Raw genomic sequence first — 21,833 nt, 5'->3', positions numbered from 1 at the left:
AGTTTTGGTGACACCTCCCTGGGGTCTGTTGGCACGGGTTTGGTCGGGCAGAGGGATCCGAGCTGCCGCAGATCCCTCCATCCAGGTGCAAACAGGTTGGACCTTCTCACTCTCCCCAACTCCCTGACAGGAGGTTGGAGCCACATGGGGGTCGGGCTCTGCTCCCGGGGAACAAGGGACAGGGAAAGAGGACAAGGCCTCAAGCTGTGCCAGAGGAGGCTCAGGTTGGACATCAGGAGGAATTTCTTCCCTGAAAGGGTTGTCAGGCATTGGAAGGGGCTGCCCAGGGAGGTGGTGGAGTCCCCACCCCTGGAGGTGTTCAAGGAATGGCTGGGCTTGGCACTCAGTGCTCTGGGCTGGGGGACAAGGTGGTGTCTGGTCAAAGGTTGGACTTGATGATTTTGGAGGTCTTTTCCAACCATAATGGTTCTGTGATTCTGTGAAACCTCTTTCAGTTAAAGGCTGTGAAACAGCATTCCTGCTGATTCATCCTGCTTGCAGCTTCGAGCCCATCAACCCAGCCTGGACGTGGCTTGGTGGCACCACTCAGCAAACTTCAGGTTCATCTTGATGAGTGACCCAAAGCTCATTACCCCCTCCTTGCACATCATCACCCCCCTCACTCCCTTAAAACCAGCCCAGCCATTTTGCTGCCTTTTGGAGCTGCTCATTGGGATACACAGACAACAGAATGGATTTTTATTATTATTAAGCTCCCAGCGCCTGTTTCCCTGTCAGTGTAACAGGGCTAATGAAATGTCCCCACTGCTCATGGGCCTTGGGAGGACAATTTGGGCCGGTTCTCCACCACATTTGGAAGGGGTGAAGTGCTGGTTGCTGTTATTTATTACAGATCTGGTTTACTTAGCACCGGGTTTATTGAGTCTGTCTCCCACTTGCAAACACCGACCACAGTTCCCAGCGCTGCTCCCAGTGCCAGGGATCCTTCCTGTTGCTGCTGAGTTGCCAGCTGGACTTGTTGTGGACTCCAGCTCAGGACAGCGGGCCAGGTTCATCCCTGGTGTAACATCATTGACTTTAATTAGGCTACGCCAGGGAGGAATTTGGCCCGCTCCCTTTGCTCGCTGTGCGCCCGTGCTAGGAGAAAGGCACGGCGGGTGCCAGCCTGTGACAGCCCCATTTCAGCGTGGGACAAGTCCCTGCATCCCTGTCTGCTGTGGGGCACCAGCGTCCCTGATGGGGAGAGAAGGGGCAATCCAACAGCAAGCTCGTTATAGGACTTCGTGTCTCACGAGGCTCCAGATTTCAGCTCCCCGTCCTCTTCCCTGACTGCCTGGAAGGGAAAAAAAGCAGGAGGGGGAAAAACGGGCAGCAGATCCTTAAATAGTACAAGGTTTGACTGAAAGCTGAAGAGCTGCTGCTCTCAGGCCCTCTGGATCAGACCCAATTCGCTCCTTAGTTGCTTGTAACTGGCATCAGAACATGTGCTTAGAAGCAAAACCTCGTCTCCTGGTGGTACCTACCTGCTTTACTCACAGCCCCGGGCAGGGCAATTTTGGGAGGCTCCTTCTCTCCTTGTCCCATCCCTTGCAGGGCCCTGGGGTGGGTGACAGTCACTGCCACAGTCTCACCTCGGTCACCCCCCCAGGCAGGCCCAGGACCCCTCCAACACCCCAGCTCTGCTTCCCGTTGCCTCCCGCGTGCTGCCCGGAGGCGGCCGCTGCCCGGGGAGAGAATTCGGTTGCCTGGTTCAAAGCAGAGGGAAAGTTTCTGTGCTGGCAGATCTGGGGCAGAGTTTTAAGAGCTTCTGTATTTTCTCCCTCTCCCTCTGAAGCGAGGCACATCCAAGGATGCAGCCCCTGGCTTTCATCCTCCTCACCGCAGGCGCTGGGAGCCGCTCGCCTCTGAATCCGCTCTCCCGGTGCCACATTTCCTGGGGTGTTTTAGAGAGTGGCTCTGGCTTGCTAAATGCAGGAGCATCCTAAAATGTCTATATATGAAATTAGGTCTAAATGCAACAAAACTGTGGCTTTTGGTGCATCACACCCCCCACCCCACCCTCAGTCTGCTGGGAGGAGCTGGATGCTGTGGTGGGATGAGGTGGTGCCCTGGTGGGATGAGGGGTGCTGTGATGGGATGAGGTGGGTGTTGTGATGGGATGAGGTGGGATGTGATGGGATGAGGTGGAAGCTGTGATGGAAGGAGGTGGGTGTTGTAATGGGCTGAGGTGGGTGCTGTGATGGGATGAGATGGGTACCCTTGTGGGATGAGATGATGGTGGGATGGGATGAGGTGGGATGGGATGGAAGGAGGTGGGTGCTGTGATGGAATGAGGTGGTGCCCTGGTGGGATGAGGTGGGAGCTGTGATGGGATGAGGTGGAAGCTGTGATGGGATGAAGTGGGAGCTGTGATGGGAGAGATGGCTGCTGGGATGGGTTGAGGTGGTGCTGTGATGAGATGAGGTGGGAGCTGTGATGGAATGAGGTGGGATGTGATGGGACGAGGTGGGTGCCCTGGTGGGATGAGGTGAGTGCTGTGATGGAATGAGGTGGTGCTGTGGTGGGATGAGGGGTGCTGTGATGGGATGAGGTGGGTGTTGTGATGGGATGAGATGGGATGTGATGGGATGAGGTGGATTCTGTGATGGGATGAGGTGGGATGTGATAGGATGAGGTAGATGCTCTGATGGGATGAGGTGGAAGCTGTGATGGGATGAGGTGGGATGTGATGGGATGAGGTGGTGCTGTGATGGGATGAGGTGGAAGCTGTGATGGGATGAGGTGGGATGTGATGGGATGAGGTGGATGCTCTGATGGGATGAGGTGGGTGTTGTGATGGGATGAGGTGATGCTGGGATGGGATGAGGTGGAAGCTGTGAGGATGAGGTGATGCTGGGATGGGATGAGGTGATGCTGTCGGGTGCAGACAAAGGGATTTATCTGCAGCTCAGCCACACTCAGGTTTGCATCTCCCACCATTTCCTCTGCAGAGCTGCCACCCTGCTCATCCCCAGCCCCTCTCCTCTGGGGGCTGTGAGGTCCTTCTGTACCCGTGTCTGCACGTCCTGGGTTATGTGAGGACACGGGGGGCAGGGAGCAGCAGGTTTGATGACAGCAGGGACACGCATGGAAAAGCTGTGGTGCAAACAGTTGGAAACTGATAACTAGCAGTGATGCCTTTGCCAGGAGGGGAAAAAAAAAAGCCTGTAAATTCACTTTGTTTTGATATTCAAATACTCCTTTCCGTGTATGTGCTAATGGGTACGCTGGTGTTATGGCATTATTAGAACAAAATATTCAGATGATTCCTAACAGAATTTGTGTTTCACAAGCTGCATGGAAATGTTGGCTTGGAAATGAGGCTAATGTTAGGGGACTGTTTCTCTCAGGGGATAATAATTGGCCTGAGCAGCTCTGCAGGGCTGGAGTTTGGAGTGTGGGATCCAGATAACTTCTCCCAGGACAGAGCTCCAGAAATCCCTGATAGACAAAACCTCCCTTCCCAGCATGGAAAGAGATCCCTACATAAAGACCAGAAGGAGCCTCCTGCCCTCAATCCTTCTTCCCCACCTGCTTCCCAGCTCTGTGGGATATGCAAGGCTGTTTTGAAAGGGCAGCTCTGCAGATGGCACAGCTGAACCTCGTTCAGCATTCCCCCAGCTCTCCTCCCAGCACCATCAGCTCCACACCTGGATTCCTCAGCTGAGGCTGGGTCAAGGCTCTTAGCTCTGCCTTCCCACTGAAATGAGCAGCAAATCAATGCAGGCCTAATAAAGGATGATTGGGAATTGCTAATAGGAGTCTGGGAGGGCAGCCCTGCCTCCTGGAGCCAAGATGAGTATGGATTTTCTTGTGCTGGGGACTGTAAATGCTTTTGAATTCCCCAGGGAGCCCTGGATGTTCACCTTCTCCCTTCACCCTCGGCGTTCTGCTGAAGCCTTAAGAAAGGAACCTGGTAAAGTCAATTACTCGGGTTAATTAGCTGGTGGTGGCGGGGAGGGCTCAGCCTGTTCCTGCTGGGTGGGAAGGAGTGAGCTGGGACAGGGTGCTGGGGGCAAGGATCCCCGTGGTGAAGGGCATGGTCAGATTGGATATTAGGAAGAAATTCCTCACTGTGAGGGTGGTGAGGCCCTGGCACAGGTTGCCCAGGGAAGCTGTGGCTGCCCTGGCCCTGGAAGTGTCCAAGACCAGGTTGGAGGGGGCTTGGAGCAATCTGGGCTGGTGGAAGGTGTCCCTGCCTATGGCAGGGGAGTGGAACAAGATGAGCTTTAATGTCCCTTCTAACCCAAACCAGTCTTCGATTTTATGATAAAATCATCTGTCCTGCTCCTGCCCTAGACAGAATTTTGTCCCCATCCCACAATAAGTGTGGAGGGGCAGGGAGGGATAAATGAGGGCAGGGAATGGGAGCACAGCCTGGAAAGGCTCTCACTGCCTTGGTGCTGGGCTTCAATTCTGGCTCCCGGTGGCTGCTCACTCCAGACTTGCCTTATTTATGGACTCACATCTCCCCCACTCTTCTCCCTCCAGCAGCCACAGGCCCAGCACCCTGCAGCTCCCCATCACTGATAGATCATCCTTGATAAACACACTCCTCTGCTCTGCATTCAACAGCCAAACCCCTCCCGCCCTTCATGTTGGTGCTGCTGGGGGATGATGAATGAAATCCAAGCCGGGTTTGATTCATACGAGTTGTGTTCACCTTGCAGAACAGGCTGTCACCAAAAATAATAAACCTCCTTGTTTTAATGCCCGGAGAGGCTGTTGGACGAGCAGCAGGACGGGTTTAGATCCTCTTCCAAGGAAAAGGACGCTTTTGAGAAAGACGGATTGCGAGCCACGGGACGGCTGCACCATCGCTAAATAATAATTAGGGCCGTGTCTGGAGGCTGTGTGGGGAGCAGGGACCTGCCAGGCCATGTGTGGCACTGATGTTCTGGGCAGGACAGTTCCTGACCATGGCCCATGAGGTCTAAATGCTGTTGCCAAGAGCAGGGGGTTGGCAGTGAGAGGTGAGGTGACCTGTCCCTTTGCCATCCAGGAAGGGAGGTGGCACTGCCCCAGGTGCTGTGGCTTCCTGGGTCCTGCAAGGATGGTGACCAAGGGGGCTTTACCAGGAGAGGAAAAACCCCGCTGGGTGACTGTTCCCCCCTTGATTTCTGTAGTTCATCACTTGAATTTTTCTCCCAGCACAGCCCTTCCTTGGGCTCATGCATGCTTCCAGGAGGTTTTCCCTTTGGAGTAAATGCACCAGCACAGTATCCAGTGAGGCTGTATCCTCATCTTTCTCCTTTTTGGGCAGCACCTCAGGTCATGATGCCTGTCTCTGGCCCCCTCTTGGCCTCTTGGTCCTTCTCCCTTGGGATGATCTGCTGTCTCCTGCCTTGGGATGTGATTCCCAGAGCCCCGTCCTCATCCGTGCCCACGGCATTGAGGCGAAAACGTGCTAATGGGGGGAAAAGTTAACCACGTTTACTGAACTGAGAAAAAGGTTGTTTTTATATCCCTTTATTGGAATATAAAGACAGCTTTTATAACCTTTTAAAGGGGCATAAAAGCAGCTTGGAGACTAGAAAGCTCGCTCCAGTGGAAGGCAGGGAAAAGGAAAAGGAAGGGGGTGGGGCAAACATTTGCCTTGTTCTGAGGTTGGGAGTAGCCAAGGGGGTGGATGGGGCTGCTGGGACCCCAGGTCCAAGGTGATTGTGGTGTCACCTCCCTCGGGGAGGTTTGGAGCCCTTGCTGGTGTTAACAGCCCTGGCTCTGGGCTCTGACACATGTTTCTCCTCTCCACAACTGCAAAGCCAGTTCCTCAGAGCCCTCCCAGGAGGGGCAGGTGTTGGACTTAATGAGCAAACCTCTTTTATTTCATTTTTCTCCACGGTCTTCTGTGAATAAATATTGCTTTGGCTTCGTTCCTCCTGGAATGAGGCAGGAGGGAGGATGTAAAGCTCTGGCTTTGAGGCTGGAGGGAAAGTTTGCTCAGAAACTGCTCCAGCCTCTCCTCTGACACCCAACCTGTCTGGTGGGACTGTGGGGCTCTGGGGTGGACCAGCTCCCAGCCTCGGTGGCCCAGGAAGTACTGGCTGATTTGGGATCTGGCACTGGCACACTCATGGATAGGGTTATCCTCGTTCCCTGCAGCATTTTGGGTGTGCTGCAATCCCCCTCCTCCACAGCACGGGATTCTCTGCCTCCCTGCCCATCCCAGCCAGCTGTGGTTGGGGTGTGGATGAAAGCAGCACCTTGAAATCCCGCAGGAGTCTCTTTCCACCTCTCCCAGAGCTCCTGGACAGTGTCCTGAAAGCATTTGGCGTTGCGGGGGGTTAAAGCCCAGCCAGCTCCTGCTGGCACCCTCCTCCCGGGCCGGGACTGGATTTTCTCCAGCCGGCAGAGGAGATGTGCCTTTTCCTTTCCCTTGTTCCCGCAGCGGTCGCTCTGACGCGACATTAAAAGAGGAGAGTGACCTTTCCAGCGCTCTCCAGCTCCGGGGAGGGGAGAGCCGAGCCCCCGCGCACAGCGGGGCACAGCTGGAACCGGGATAGGGGGCGAGGCGTCTCCCAAAGAATCTGCTTCCCAGATAATGTTGCGGGGCTGGAAAGAGGACGGGAGCAGGAGCAGCTGCTTCTAATTTCGCTTCCTGGGGAGGGAGGCGACGCTGAGAGCACCCCGCATCCTCGGCACATATTTTTCATCATTATAGGCAGAAATGCCAGAGCGGTGACAGATATTAATGCAGTTCACACCGGGAGAAAATCTTCTTTCCATCAGACTCCATGTGCAGCAAGAGGGCAGTGCCATTTGCAGCCCCGGGGAGGATGTGTTTGAAAGGTGACGTGTTTTTACCCGGGAAGTTTTATTCCGAGACAAAGTTCCGTTTGGAGAAAGGGGCCCCTGAAACCATCCCACTGGGGGTCAGGGGGTCGCTCCGTGCCCACACCACAGACCCGGGTGAAGGTGCATTTGCAGCAGTGCTGGGAATCAATCTGGATTTTGGTGTAACTCACATTCCCCTCCGCCGGCTCTGCCATGGCTTTGTGTCACCACTGGGGTGCCGTTGCCCCATGTGGCAATTTTGGTGACCTGGAGCCCCGTCCTGCCCCAAGCCACGATGATTCTGTGAGGTTTTCATCCTTATCCCACAGAGAACTGCACCTCCTTGCACCCCTCAGCCTCCTTTTATTTGCTTATCCCACTAAATATTCATCAGTAACATTTAAGACAAAGGAAAGAGATAATTACAAGGGGAGAGTTTTTTTGCAGTATTAAAGGTTAACAGAATTCTTGGCATTTGTGCCTTGTCGATCTCCATGTAATTATGCTCATTTCCCAGAATTCAGAGGCGACTGTGCCTGTTAACGCTCAAAGATGGTACCCCGGGAATTAAATTTATGAGATCATTTCTCAAAATCTCCAGATTCAAACCAAGCATCTTGCTTAATGGCAGGACTATTATTAATATTATTCTTGGAATGCAGAGAGCCGTGAGGGTCAGAGGACCAGTGGCAAAACTCAAATTGATCCAGGCAGACAGCAAAGAGCCTGGATTTTTTTTCCCCTGAGGAATATACTCGAGCAATTTGGCAACTTCAGGGAAGCATGTTGGGTGTTGCAAGGGTGCTGTTTGAGGTAAAAAACCCCTCCTTTTTGGCTGCAGCTGGTGGGCAGTCAGAAAGGAAAGATTGGACCTCCCCCTCCTTGTTTTTGGGTGGTATAAACTGAGATATCTGCTCCTCTCTGGGCGCCTGGTTTCTGGTAGGAAAGGGTTTGTTTTGGTGGGGACACTGAGCTGGAGAGGGGGAATGTGCTGGTGGACCAGCACCAGCCAGGGACATTCATCTTTTTGTTTCTCCCTGCAGTTTGGGATGTGTGTGTGAGATCCAGGCGGGCTGGGGAAGGCTTGGCTTGTTGTGCTTTGTTTGGGATCATCCCAGGAGAAGGCACAGCAACTCTTGGAGCTGCTTCTCCAAAGGGTTATCCAGGGTGGAGCCTCAGGGGGGTAGAGTCTTGTGTTTTCCCATTTGAGGGAGCTGTGCTGGAGCTCCCAAATATCCATGGTGAGACCTGAGCACTGTCTGGCTTTGCTTTTCAGCCTATTCAGCTTTTTCCCTTTTCACTTGCTGCTGGATTGGGTTGTGGAGCTCTGGGTTAATGTCACACTCTTATAAAATGCTGTCACTTGGTTAATGGCATGGTTTTATCCCACGCCATCAGCTGTCCCTGGCACCTGAGCCATGCTGATCAAACCGCTGTGGGTGCAGAGAGAGTGCACAGGGTATTTTTTGGGTGTTAATACAGTGCCATAACCTCACAGCAGAGCCCCAAGAAACGGATTTATGTAAAACCAATATTGATTTGTACCAAGGATCAATCCCAGTTCGTAATTCTCACTGTGCCAGTGTGGCTTGGTGGCTCCTCGATCATTGTTTTAACTCTCTGCAGAGGTGTTTGATATTAAGAGTGGATGCACAGAGGTGTTGGTTCTTGAGTGCATGTATTGTGTTGGCTGGGCTGTTGGAAAAGGCCCAAACACTGAGGACTGTGGGAGGAAGAAGTAATCTTAGGGGAAAAGCCAGGCCTTGAGGAGTGCTGTGCATCCTCCTGCTGTCGTGTCCTGCAGCACTGCCTGGCCCATCTGGAGGGTACAAAGGGTCACGGGATGGTTTGCATTGGAAGGGACCTTAAAGCTCATCTTTTTCCACCCCCTGCCGTGGGCAGGGACAGCTTTCATTAGATCAGGTTGCTCCAAACCTTGTCCAACCTGGCCTTGGACACTTCCAGGGGTGGGGTGTTCAACATCCTCGAGGATGCTACTGTGTATCTCTGTGTTTGAGGGCTGCCAGTGTTGTGAGGGGTATTTTGGCTTTCCTTTTCCTCTGGTGGTGCATTCTCAGTCACCTATTGAGCTGCTGCAGGGTGATAAATCCCGTGCTGGGTTTGCAGCACCAGCTTGGGATGGATTTGCAACCTTTGTCAGGGCACCTGGTCCTGCAGCCCTTGGCTGAGGCTTCGCAGCTCAGCCAGGGGCGCCCTGGAAGGAGTTAACTGGTGCTTGAAAATTCCGAAGTCCCTGAGCACGATGAGAGCAAGCCACAAACCCGAGCCCAGCAGTTTTTTAAAGGGCAAACAAAATGTTCCTTTTTTACTGCGAGGCTCCTGGTGCAAAGTGCAGGCAGAGCAGGGCAGCCGATCCCAGCGTGGCTTTAGGGGAAGGCTCCCAAAAGCACATTTTATTGAAATTTAATGGGATGGTTACTGTAAGTTTATCTAAACCGCAGTTAAATATTAACAGCATCTCTAGCAGGGATTAATGGGGTCTCCTGCGCTGTTTTTTAAACACCGTGAAGTGCTGGGAGTCACTGCTGCTTCCAGTGCGAGGGACTGAGGGCTGAGCACCCCTGAGGATGCTGCTTGCATTCCAAAAACTGCCCTAGAAACAGCCCCGAACGGGCAATTTCTCCTGCTCGGAGCAGGGAATACCTTTGGGGCGAGAAGGGCTCAAAATGGCTCCAGCCAAGTAAGGCTCTTAATCATTGTTTCTTAATTGGGGCCACCGTTAACGAGGGGCTAAATGAGTCAGTGAGCGGAGCTGGAACCCGCGTCCTTTGTGGCTTTGAATGGTTGTAGACACGGAGGGCTCAGTTATTCAGGAAAAGCTCCCCCGGACTCGTGTGTCATTCACCTGACTAATGCCAAGAAAATTAAGCACTTTTTGTGCAACTCGGAGCGTATTGGAGAATGATGTGGTGTGCGATAGCACGGCCGGGGTTAGAAAATCATGTTTTCATTTGGAAGGAACGAGAATGTCTCGAGCATAAATTATGTTTCTGATCATATTTGGCCATTCCGGATTAAAAATAAATTTCCACTCTAGGGTTATAGATTGCCATCTATCAGCTTCCTGAAAAGGGAAAAAAAAGGAATTAAAAGAGAAATCTGGCTGTACAAATTGCCTTGCTATGACCTACTTATTGGAAGGAGTTTTTTTTTTTTTTTTGTTCTCTAGGAATGAAATCTGTTGGTGTGGGGAGGTGTGGGATTGTATGGATGTAGGTTTGCAGGGAAATATAAGGGTACAGGTGGATGAGAGGATCTTTAACTTAACCTGTTAAGTGAAATAGGTGGGAGAATTGCGTTAGATATTTCTGAGAAAGCAGAAAAAAATGCAACAACGGTGTTGTTTTACTTGATTGAAGAACTTTAACTGCAAATTTGCATCTGGTTATCGGCCTTTGGGGCCACTCAGATCTGCAGATTAGCTGCTTAAGGCTCGGCTTTGCTGAAAAAGCCTGAGAGTGGGGCAGTGTTTGCTGAAGGGTCCTTGCAGAAGGAGCTGGGGTCCCTTGCAGCAAGCCAAAATCCATAGTTCTTCCTCGTGGGACATTTTTGGGACTGATCAGCTCTCTGCTCTGCCTGCAAGCCTCCCCTTCCCCGAGACGCTCCTTTGGGAAGCAAACCCACGGGCTCCCTGTCCTTCTAACCCCTTCTCCATCCATGCTTTCCTCATCCTCCCTGCCAGCTCCCATCTCCCGGGGGGGTGGAAACCCTTCCCTCGGCTCCATCCCCGCCGCTGCATCGCTTCCCACCCGTCCAGCCCTTGCTGCTTCTGCCGCCCTGTTTGTGGTCTCGGCCAGGAGAGGGGGGCCTTTAGCCTTGCTGGGAAGGAGGAGATTGAGGGGACAGATACGGAGATAAAGATACACCTCGAGCGTGCCTGTGCCTTGCTCCTTCTGTTCGTCTCCTGCCTGTTGCTCGCAGTGGAACAACAACAACAAAAAAAAAGAGACTTTTACCTAAGTAGGAAGAAAGGGAAGGAGCTGGAAGCGAGAGGCTCTTTGGTGCTCGGATGGGCTCAGCCCGTGTGCGGCAAACTCTGCTGCTGCCGTGGTCAAAACCCAGCGAAGGAAAAAAGCCTCTCTCATCCCCAGAGGAGGCTACAAAGCTCTCTTTCTCTCGCTGCTGAACCTTCACAGCTGGACTCAGTTGCTGGCTCCTCTGCTGCTGGAGCAACTGAATTATTTAAAGGAACCTTGATTTGGTTTTCTCTTTGCTGTTTTGCCGCGTTGTGTTTATTGTCTATAGATATTTTTATAGTCCGAAGCAATTACAGCTGTCAGGAAGGAGACGAGCTGTGACAGGCTGATTTATATGTACATTGGATGTATTCAAGAGAGGGAGGGAGACCAGGGATTCTGCTGGGCTTTAGTATGCAGGAGCATATTGGATGTAAATTCCTTGGGATTTTTGAACAATGCTAATGATGATCTAACAGTGGGCCAAATTCAGCTCTGGCAAGGGCTGAAGCAGCTCAGCAGGTCACATTCTGCCCCAGCCTCGTACGCTTTCAGTGCAGAGAGATGTTTTTTCTCTTGATTTAAGATGCTCCTGGAGATCCAGGCCTGAATTCCGTGTTAAAAGGTTAACTGGCTGTGGTTATTGGAATCCCTCTGGTTTTGCTGACACAGGAGATGGTCTCTGCCCATCCAAAGGAGTGGCCTCTCAAAGAGCAAGCTCTTGTGTGATGGTCCTGTAGGTATCACAGCAGGGTCCTGATCCTTCTAGAAGTCTGGGATGCTGCAGCAATCAGCAGGAGTGGTGTGTTTTATTCTTTGCTGACTTGTACACCCTGGTGCAATCCCACAACCCTGCACAAAGGCTTTCACCCTGCTTCTGCTGCTCTCCCTTTATGCAGTGGGGTTTCAGAGACCCCTCCTGTGTGATTTGTGGCCCCCAAAGGATTTGCTGAATGCAGGGCTCACCTTCCCCTGCCAGATCAGCCAGCGTAGTTCACTGCAGGGATTAAACTCCTGCAGCCAAGGGCTGAGGAAAGCTGCTTTTCCTCTGGGAAAACACAGGGCTCGAGGCAGCACGTCCCACCAGCGCTAAATTCAAGGAGCAGAGAACCTTCAGACAGGGAAAAAGTAGAGAGACTTGCAGAGCAATCCCCTTCTGGTATGACCCTTCAGCACGCACAATAATAATAAAGCTTTATTTGATGGAGTGTTTCCTCTGCCCGGCACAGCTCATAATGTTTTAGAGATTAAATAGCACAGTTAGTGAATTAAGCAGTAGTTTACAGGGGATTCGGAGACTCCAGGGATTAGTAACGGGCTATGGATCCTTTCACATCTAGGTCACCAGTTTGAATCCAGCTCAGGTTGGCAGCGAGCTCAAAAACAACAACAAAAAAACCCCTGCACTGGTGCCATGTAAAAGCTGCCGAGCGCTCGGTGGGGAATGGAGGGAGGATTTTTGGATGAGGCAGAGCAGAGGAGTGGCTGGGGACAGCAAGTGGGGGAGCCCAGTTGTCCCCCAGGGCTGGGCTGCTGCAGCTGAGGGTGTTTGAGGGGTGCAGCGCCCCGAAAGCTGTGATCTGACTGCTGGCTCCAGGACTCCGTGCTCTGAGGATGCTCCCCAGCACCTTTTTACCAGCATGGAACTGTGCCTGGAAATATTAATGTGTTTAGCCACTAGTGGAGGGAAGGTGGAATTACTCGCCATAAGCAAATGTGATATTTGTTAAATTATGAGCTGATAAAAAGTACTCGGGGACTGTGCTGGTGGCTGGGGAGGAATTTGCCACTTAAGCTCACGCTGTGCTCACGAGGTGCAGGGGGTCAGGAGGACACGCTCCTGCCTCTGTTCATCATCACCTGGCCTGGGGAGGAAGGGGGGATGTTATCCCGTGCCTCAGTTTCCCCTCCCGCACTGTGTCTTTGCCGCCGGGGATGGGGAAGGTGCGGAGGTAGAGGAGGGCAAACGGGACAATGCTGCGGGGTGCAGGTAAGCGCGGAGGGAGAGAGGAGAAAGGGGAGTGGGGGGTCCTGACGTCCCCCCGCGAAGGGCGCGGCGCGGCGGGGGTTAAACGTGTGTGTCCTCCGTGCGCATCCCGCCCCGCTGCCTCCCGCCCGCCCGTGTGCGGGGCTCGGGGCGTGCGGGAGCCGAGGCGCCGGGCAGCGCTGGAGCCGCTGCCATGACAACCCCGGGGATGCTGCCGGCCGGGGCCGGGGTGCTGCCGCCGCCGCCGCCCCCCCGCGCCCCCCCCGCCCGCCGCTGAGCCCAGCCTGGGGCTCCGGCAGCCTGACAGCCCCGCGCTCTGCATCCCGCCGTCCGCTCGTGCCCAGCCTGCATCCCGGCATCCTGCATCCCGCCTGGATCGGCCCCCCGACAGCGGGGCGGGAGGAGAGGAGCTGCAGGGCATCCCGGAGGCTTTTGCCCGCTGTGCCTTCTTGCGCCTGGACACCTTTGCTAGCTCGCCTCGGGGGTGTTTTTTGGGGTGTTTACTGGTTTTTGGACTGCCCCCGCCTCGGGACAAGCGTGCGGGAGTGGGGTACAGCCGGGCCCCCCCGGCGCCTCCTCGCCCAAGTGAGCCTCGGACTGCTGCCCGAAGAACCGGCTCGCCCAGAACCTTTGCCACTTCTCCTCCTCCTCTTCCTCCTCCTCCCCCTGGCCCTCCCGTCCTCCTCCCTCGCCCGAGGACAGCGGGACTCCCTCCGATGCCGCTCGGCAGGCTCAGCGCTCGCAGCCAGCCTTGCCGGGGGCTCTCCTGATCTCCGTGGAGCTCCGCAGCGCTCGCCCCGGTGGTTTTGCTCCCCCCCATCCCTCCTCTCCACCCACCCCTTCCCCCTTTTCGCCTTGTCGGGTGTGCTTTTTGCCTGTTGGAAAAGTCCCCGCTGCCCAGGATGGGGGTCGGTGGGTGCTTAGCCCTGCCCTGGAGGTGCCTGGTCGTCCTCTGTCTCAGGCTGCTCTTCCTTGTGCCCGCAGGAGTGCCCGTGCGCAGCGGAGATGCCACCTTCCCCAAAGCCATGGACAACGTGACAGTGCGGCAAGGGGAGAGCGCCACGCTCAGGTAGGAGCAGCTGGACTGGGGTCTCGGGGGGCTTTGGGGGGGGGTCTCGGTTGCGCGGCGACTTCGGGGACGTGACTCGGTTCCCCCACGGGGGATGCGTCGTGTCGGTTGGCGACACAGGACGGCAGCGAGCCGGGAGATTGGAGTGCCAGCGGGCTGGTTTGGGCTCAGCCCCCACAGTTGCCTCCGAGAAAGTTACTGGGGGATGAAAAACAGGGGAGTGTGATTCCCTTTTGACCCCCTGACCCACAGCGGAGCGAGGCAGGGGCTCGATTCCTGCTGTCGGTATCGTGGCTCGGGCACTTTGGCCGTGTTCGGTGCGGATAAATCCTGCTCTGCTCCAGGGGTGCAGCGCTGGGGGTGCCTTCCTGCGTGTCGGACCCCCCCAACCTGGGGAAGGGGGGAGTTGTTGACCCCCCGGTGTGGTTTTGTTGCTTTTCCTCACGTTCAGACCTGCTGGGACGGGGAAGTACAGGATGGGGTTGGCTCCTGGCAGGTGGATGCTCCCTCCTTAAAACCCGCCTTGCTCCAGAGATGCCAGAGGTTGATGCTCCCCGCCAGCACTAACTCCTCGGGGAGGGGGGACATGTGGGGCTGGGCATTGCACCGGGGTCCTGTCGCCTGCAGCAGCGACCCGGGAGGTGCAGGGGCTGCCGAGGAATCCGTAATTTTGATCAGCGTAACTTCTGGGACATCTCATGCCCAGACACTCGTCCGTGTCCTCGCAGCAGATGGGCGCAGTCATCCCAGAGGATGTTTGATAGGGACATTAAAAATCAAAAGGCAGGTTTTAATTGCAGCGCTGGGACGCGGCGCTTGCAACTCCGGCGTGCTCGGGAGCGACTTCCCTCCCCCGGAGCGATGCATAGGTGACACCAACATCTGCGGGGCCAGCTGGGCGTGTGCGGTGACACCGCACTCCTGCTTCGAGCCAGCCAGCGGAGCAGGGCCAAGCCAGGGCAGGGGGAAAGAACCTCAGGAGGAATTTCAGCAGGAATTTTCCTACAACTCCCGTTGTTCGCAGCGAAATGTCTCGTCCCCCTCCCCTCAGCCCTTGCGTGTTCCCGGGAGGGAGGGAGGGAGAGAGCTGCCTTGTGGCCGTTCCTCTGGATTTGTCTTGCGTCATGGCACCACTGGGCAAAGGGGCTGGAAAGCCGGTGGCCGAGGGTGAAGGATGGAGTGTCTCGCTTAGGGATTCGCCTCGCTGAGCTTGGTTTAAGAAAGTAGTAGCTCCTTTCCTTTCCTGAATCACTTCGTCCTCCCAAGTGCTGAAAATCCTACAGATGCTGCCATGGGGGTATCAAAGGGGGAGGGGTTTGGGTCACTGGGGGTCTGGGCAACAAAATACGTCTTTGGGGTGGCAACAGCAGGGTGGGTGCTCTGCAAACTTCCTGGAAGAGGCTCTGGTGGGGGCCTGCACAGGGTTTCAGGCACAGATTGGGGATCTCAATCTGCACCATGGACCAAGGTGCTCTGCCCTGGCATCGGGTGGTCACCCAGTGTCAGTGGAGAACAAAGGGAAGCTGGGGTGAGTCAGCAGGAGGGATTCTTGCCTTCTGACTGGGAGATTTGGTGGGAAAGGGAACAAATCCTGTCCCTGGGAGGTGGCTCTGGGGAGGGAGGGCAGCAATGTGTTATCACTCCAGAGCTGCCATAGGTACATCCCAGTTGAGCTGGGAAGCTGGTCTGTCTGGTGGCAAGGGATGTCTGTGTCCCTTGGCAGGTGCCTCATCGATACAAACCCCAGGAGACAGGCTTGGGATACGCAGACTGTGCGGATGCCATTCCCACTGTGCAGATGATATTCCTGCTGTTCTGCCCTGGAGCAGGCATTGCTCTTGGAAATTAATGGCTTGCTGCTGCCGCCAGCTCCGCACTGCCTTGGTGACAGAGAGGTGGAGGAGTGTGTCTTGCCTTGGAATTTTTGGGGTGTTTTCCTGCTGGTTTGAGGTGGGAACAGCCAGCCTGGCAGGCAGTTGGGGCATTGCTGCATGCCCTGGTTGGTGTCAGTCGTGCTGTGCTGTGGCAGGAGCTGGGAGAAGAGGAGCATGTGAAAACCAGCGGAAATCAAGGAGGAATGAATCTTCCTGCCTGCTCCCCTCCCAGCCCGGCGCACCCATCGATCTGTTGTGGAGCAGTTAACTTGTGCAGAATAGCAATGCTGCTACAAAGGCTTCAGCAGACCCCAACGATGCTCCTGGCCACCTCCTGCCCAGCCCTGCATGGGTGGCAGTCAGGGAAGGGAAAAAAAAAATCAGGTCTAATCCAATCCCACTCATTTCCATGCAAGGTGGGAGGATGGGGAGTTGCAGCCAAGAATTTGGAAGGAGAGAGATGTTTCTAGAGGTGCCTTCTTGTTTTGTCTCAGATGACAAAAGGGGCAGCAAGCTGAAAACTCAGCAGCAGAAGTTGCTGCTTCTCTGAAGCACTTGGAAAGTCCTGTCCCTCCCTTTTCCCAAGGGAGAGAGCTTGGCTGTTAGAAGGAGGTTATTTTATCGGGGTGGCAGGTGCTGAGGAGCCCAAGCTGCTGTCGAGCAGTGGTGCCCTGCCAAGAGGCTCTTTTCAGCTCTGTCCCTCCCAGCAGAGTGAATTCAGTGCTGGAAAAGAAGCTGGATAGAAGGCTGCAAGGAGACTTCTCCATGGTAAAGGGCACAGGCTTTGCTCTGTGCAATCTGCTGTAGGGAATCAGTTTAGGGCCAGAGTCACCAGAGATGTTCAGATGTTTCCTTCTGTCTCATGATGTGTCTGCTGCAGGGTACAGACTTGTCTTTGGTACCAGCACTTCAGATCACTGTGTTAAATTTAAATCCACGTTTAGATGTCAGGTTAAAGCTACTATCTGGGATAAGAGGGGTAGGATTTGCTCCTGGACGCAGCAATACCTGCGGGAATGAGGAAAAGGTTTGAGGGTGTTGGGACAAACAGCTTAGTGTTTTTACTGATGGGTATGTTGATCCCTGATCTTGGGGCTACACCGAGGGCTTGTGTGCCAGGGAAGGTAAGAACTGGCTATCCTGCTGGGTCTCACAAGGCCACATCGTGAGGATGAGGCTGATCTTCATCCCTCCCCACCGTGACCAGGCAGCGTCTGCCCACCAACAGCAAGCGGTTCACGCTGGAGAAGACCCATCCCAAGCTTCCATCCTGTGCTTGAACTGAGTCCAGGCATTGCTGAGACCTTTGGAGCAGCTCTCTCGGCACCAAAACAAATGGCTTGATTATGATTTCACTTTAATTGGCATCAGTCAGCGCTTTCCACGGCGAGGCTCTGACGTTCCCATCAGCAGCACAGGCGCCTGAGTGGTGCCCTCCCGAATTCATCGGTGCCCCCCAAAGTCACCGGTGTCCCCCTGAATTCACAGATGCCCCAGGCAGAATATGAACAGGTCTGGCTGTAGGGTGGGGGCCACTTTCACAGGCTCCTCTGTACATCTCCTCTGGCTTTCTTGGCAGGGTTGGTGAGATGCCTTCATTTTTTCCCCCCTTTGATTCCAACACTAGAAGTCAAATCTGAGTTAAACACGAGTCAAAGCTTTTTTTAACCCTGATGTTTCCCATGGTTTCCACTCAGGCTTTGAAAAGGGCTCTGTGCTTCACCACTGAGCTCTGCCATGGTTTACCTAAGCCTGCTTTGCCAATTTATTTGGCCCCTGTTGTGTGCTTGAAATAATTTTCGAGACGTGATAACTTGGCTGCGAAACAAAACAAAATCAAGCATGTTTGTTTGATGGGTGCAAACAGAAAGTGCTTGTTTGCTAAGCAGAATAGAGTATTTTTCAGAGATGGGTCTGTTTTCTGTGACTCTTTGCTGCCCCATCTTTCCCCCTTTATTCACAGGAGTTTGCCTTTTTTTGTGTTTTTATTGTGTAATATGAAAAGTATGGATGGTCTCCAGTGGGTAAGTGTGGTGTGTTCCAGCACCCAGGTCCTGGGAGAGCCCCGGTGTCTCCCCCCATGCTGATGCAGTGCTGCTCCTGCCAGACCTTGAGTGAGGGTGATTCTCTGCTGAGGTTTTTGGGCAGCTGCTTTTGTGGTTTGCAGTCGATGAGAGCAGAAATCCTGCTGGGAGTCAGGGAAACCCACTCCAGGCTCTCTGTCCCCGGGAAAGCTGTGCTTGCCATCCCTGCAGCCTTGGGGTTGAGTCATGGGGGGCCCACAGGGCACTGCCCAGTGCAGGGCTGGGCTCCTGGAGTGAGTAAGAAAAGCCAGACAGGGCAGAGGTTGTTCATGAAAGGGTCCAGTCCTGATTGCTAAACCTCTTTGGTGGCTGCACAGTTCTGTGTCCGTTTTGCTCCAGGCTCCCACTCCCACTTTAAGCTGCAATAACCCCACGAGGGAGTGTTGCTTGTCCACCCCGTCCCACCCCAGAGAACACTCCAAGTTTTGTATTCCCATCTCCTGCCCTTGTTAGCCAACTCCCCTATCCTTGCACAACCACCAAATTCCGTATTACTGGATCAGTGCTCATATCCCTCCCCAGGGCTCAGACCTGTGACAAGCTGCTCCCAGGAAAAAATCATCCCACTCTGGTGGTCTCCAAGCCCAGTACCTGGTAGTTTTCATCCAGCTACAACTACTCATTTCAGACACTGAAACTCCTGGTTGCTTCACTGCTCACTTCCCAATTCCCTGCCTACTTCCCAAGTCCACACTGGGGTGTAATACCTTTGCTTTTCTTGCTTCCTGAGCAGTGAAGGGACTCTGAGCACTTGGGCTGGGCTGGGAGCAGCCCCCAGCAGTCCTGTGAGGATGGAGCTAAGCTGCTGATTCATGTCTTAACAACTGAAGTTTATTCCCCTAACTCCTCCAGTATCCAGCACACTTGCCCTTCTCCTCCAAACCTCTCCTTTTTGTCCTGAGGGTGAGGGAATAAATTTGGGTCTGTGGTGACCCCTCTCGTGTTGAGGTGAAGAAGGGGCAGAGCAAGTTCTGCATCTGTGCCCTTACGGTGCACAATGCCACTTCCCCCTTGCCTCTCTCCTCTTCCCATCGCTGCTGGGTCCTCCTCTGGTCAGGGTTTTCCTCCCACACTCCTGGGGATGCTCCCTTGGAGGGGCTGCAGGAGCCCCACGTGCGATGCTCGCGGCGGTTTGTGGCTCGATTGCTTTGCTGGCGATGGCATGTTTTTGAACGAGGAGTTTATTACTAAAGTGACATGTCAGCAAATCTCTGCCACCTCTCTCCCATCTCGGAGATGGAATCAGCTTAAAGTGGGGGGAAAAAAAATTGTCATATGCATGGATTATTCTTTTTTTTTTTTCTTCCCGAGTGCAATTTCCATCTGAGATGAGACAAGCTCCTGATTGCTGTGCCAGAGGAGGGTTTCCCTTTATAGCTCTCTTGGTAGAACTGCTGCCTCTGGTTCACTGGAGCTGTCTGGGCCGGGGTCTCCTAGGGGACAAACATGCTTTTCTGGAGCTGTCATCTCCATCCTGAGTTGAGCATCTCTGGGAAGATTTAAGTCAAACAGACTTGTCCCTGCTCCTCTGGGACGGGGAGGGGTGAGGAGGAAGGGAGGTCAGCAGCCTCGCAGGTTACAGCTGACCAGTGGTGGTTTGCTGGGGTGGTGTTTCTGATTGTTGAGGCAGGGTTAGGAAATAGATGTTCAGTTCTAAGCCCTGCTGTCGGCTCCTCGTGTGACGTGTGGTGCCCTCCCAGGTCCTATAAATGTCTTGATTCGTGTATGGCAATTGCAACACTTCCTTTCTCTGGCTCTGTGAGTCATCTGCTTGCGTTGCAGTCTTTTTGTGGCAGGATGCATCCCTCTGGAAGGAAAATGCTAAGAGTGTCCTCCTGGAGGGCATCAGAGGTGCCCACCCGTGTCCTGCCCTTGCTTGGGGTTTGAAGGGGCTGCTGGAAGCATTTTTCAGTTGGATGTGCCAGGGAATTGTCATTTCAGGGGTACATGGTGTAAGATTGGGGTACTGCAGAGCTGCTTGCTGGGTGAGTGATTAGGCAGGAGCTGAAGCAAAATCAGGGATATTGGGACCAGCAAAAACGATGCCACTGTGGGGCTGCTCCCAGCCCCAAACTCTGCTGAGAAGCTGCCTCACCATAACCATGAGTTAATCTAAGCACTTACGGGTGCCAGGCCAAGGGATGGCACCTGAGCTCCTCTCTAGCCCTTGGCCATCCTGATGTGCTGTCCCTGTTCCACCCTGGCAGAGTCCCTTGGGGCACAGCGCTGCTGGCACTGCACGTCACGAGCTGGCAGCCCCATGTGTGTGTTAACCAGAGGTGGGTTGGGGATGTGGGTCGTCAACTCACCCAAGACATTGTCACTTCTGTTGGCTTCCCTGGAGTTACTCCAATTTATGCTGTTGGAAAAATCCTTCTCTTAATCAGAGTTGTTTTTCGTCTCCCCAGACCCACCGAAACCTGCCACTGTGAGCTCAGACACCCTCATTTTCCTTCAGGAGGAAAGAGGAAAAAGTCAGGAAGGAACTAATCTACGACCACATCAGTGGGAGCCTGGGCTAATAGAAATTGTAATGAGAACCCAGAGCCAAACAAACAGGCAAACGGGGAAAATGCAATCCCACCGATGCGATGGAGATTTATACCGGCAAAGGGGTTGATCCAGCGCTCATTAATGTCACCACAAGTCTTTATCCCAACTGTAATGGACTGTGGATCAGGTTGGAAGGCAGCATTTCAGTCTTGTTACAATATATACAAACTGTGAAGGGGCTGTGTGTGGAATAGCAATGTGGGACTCCTTCTCCTGAGGGTTTGCTGGTTGTTGCAGGCGGCGCCTTTGCAAAGGGAACGGGAAATACCTTCTGCTCTCCTTGGGTTTGGGTTTTGGAGGTGCAAAGCTGTGAAGGAGCCAAGTCTGAGACTTGGGCTCGGCTGTCTGGATGCTGCAGCGCCTGCTGAACCGCCAACAGCGTCTTAATCACGAGTATATTAAAAATCATGGTTAAAATAAGGATTCTTCAGCTGGTGGGGAGCAGTGTTGGCTGTCACCACCTCAGCCACGCTGGGAAACAGTCCTTAGTTTATATGCAAAGTGAGGAGGCAGATGGGTGGGTATGGAAAAGCTGAAGGCAAACTTGACTTTGCAGCTGGGTTTCCCGCTGGGAAAACCCATGGCAGGGAGATGGAGGCAAGATCTGGGAAGCAGAGCCTGATCTGGAGGTGGGGACACCTTTGGGGAGAGTGCTGGATGGGAAAGGACACCAAGGGTCAAACAGGAGACGAGCGAGTCCAGCTCTGCATGTCAATGAGGACAGAGTAAATAAGGGATAAAACCACCTTCCAACAGGAGCAGCTGGTGAAATATCACAGGGTTTTTTTCCCAGAAATGGGAGATTTTGACCGGCTCTGTGCCTGCAACCATAAATGGCTCTGACACCTGTGTCTGTTTTATCAGACACATGCAGAGCCCCAGCCACGATCCAAACATTCATTACTTGGGATTTTTGAGTCTTTTTTCCCCCCCTTCCCCCCCTTTTTTTTTTTTTTCATGGTGGGATCATTATTTTCCCAGCTTCACATCCTCAGTTCAGCCAAACCGGCGTGTTTTTCAGCCTCGTGGTTTTTACACATCTCTAATAAGAAGCATGAGGGGAAGCTGTTGAGAAAAGCAAATTCTCAAAGGTATGAAAGGAGAGCAGGGCAGCTCCAGGCTCAGAGCCACTTCCAAATCTCAGGATACTTTGTACCTACAGATAGGCACAGCACTGATATTTCAAGGCATGTTTGTGCTCTTACCCCTAAGTCCTCCAAATTCAGTCAATTCTATCTGTAGGACTTTATTCCTTAAAATAACCTTAAAAAAAATAAATGCATCCCTTTTCCTCTCTTAAAGTCCAGTAGAAAGCTCTTGATGAGCTCAGAGGAAGGGTGGAAGTTCAGTTAAATATTTTCTAAGTTCCTTTTCTTCCACTGTAATTCAACAGGAGCTGGGAGAGCACCTGCTTCTACTTTTATTGAAAAATTTCAGACCTGTATAATTTGTTACATAAGAAAATACTTTTTTTGTTTTAATTCAAACCCAGATATTTTTATTAAACAATCCATT

The 21,833-nt window shown here is 53.5% G+C and overlaps 1 protein-coding gene across 6 annotated transcripts in view; it reads left to right on the top strand.

Annotated features, from left to right (window-relative positions):
- Positions 1-21,833, top strand: part of LOC116797669 (protein CEPU-1) — a 354,096-nt gene that overhangs the window by 200,536 nt on the left and 131,727 nt on the right. For 2 of the 6 annotated variants that reach the window (XM_032709434.1, XM_032709433.1), the window contains exon 2: positions 13,723-13,807. In XM_032709434.1, coding sequence (XP_032565325.1) covers positions 13,764-13,807 — 44 coding nt within the window. In that variant the 5' untranslated portion in view covers positions 13,723-13,763. Of the gene's footprint in view, positions 1-6,761; positions 6,790-12,710; positions 12,742-13,121; positions 13,808-21,833 lie in introns of those variants that run through there. The other 4 variants (XM_032709429.1, XM_032709432.1, XM_032709431.1 and 1 more) reach the window with 4 other exon arrangements.

The sequence above is a fragment of the Chiroxiphia lanceolata genome, chromosome 23 (genome assembly GCF_009829145.1).
Source record: "Chiroxiphia lanceolata isolate bChiLan1 chromosome 23, bChiLan1.pri, whole genome shotgun sequence".
NCBI lineage: Eukaryota > Metazoa > Chordata > Aves > Passeriformes > Pipridae > Chiroxiphia > Chiroxiphia lanceolata.
Note: the sequence above shows the minus strand (reverse complement) of the source record. Positions and strands in the feature narration are given on the sequence as shown.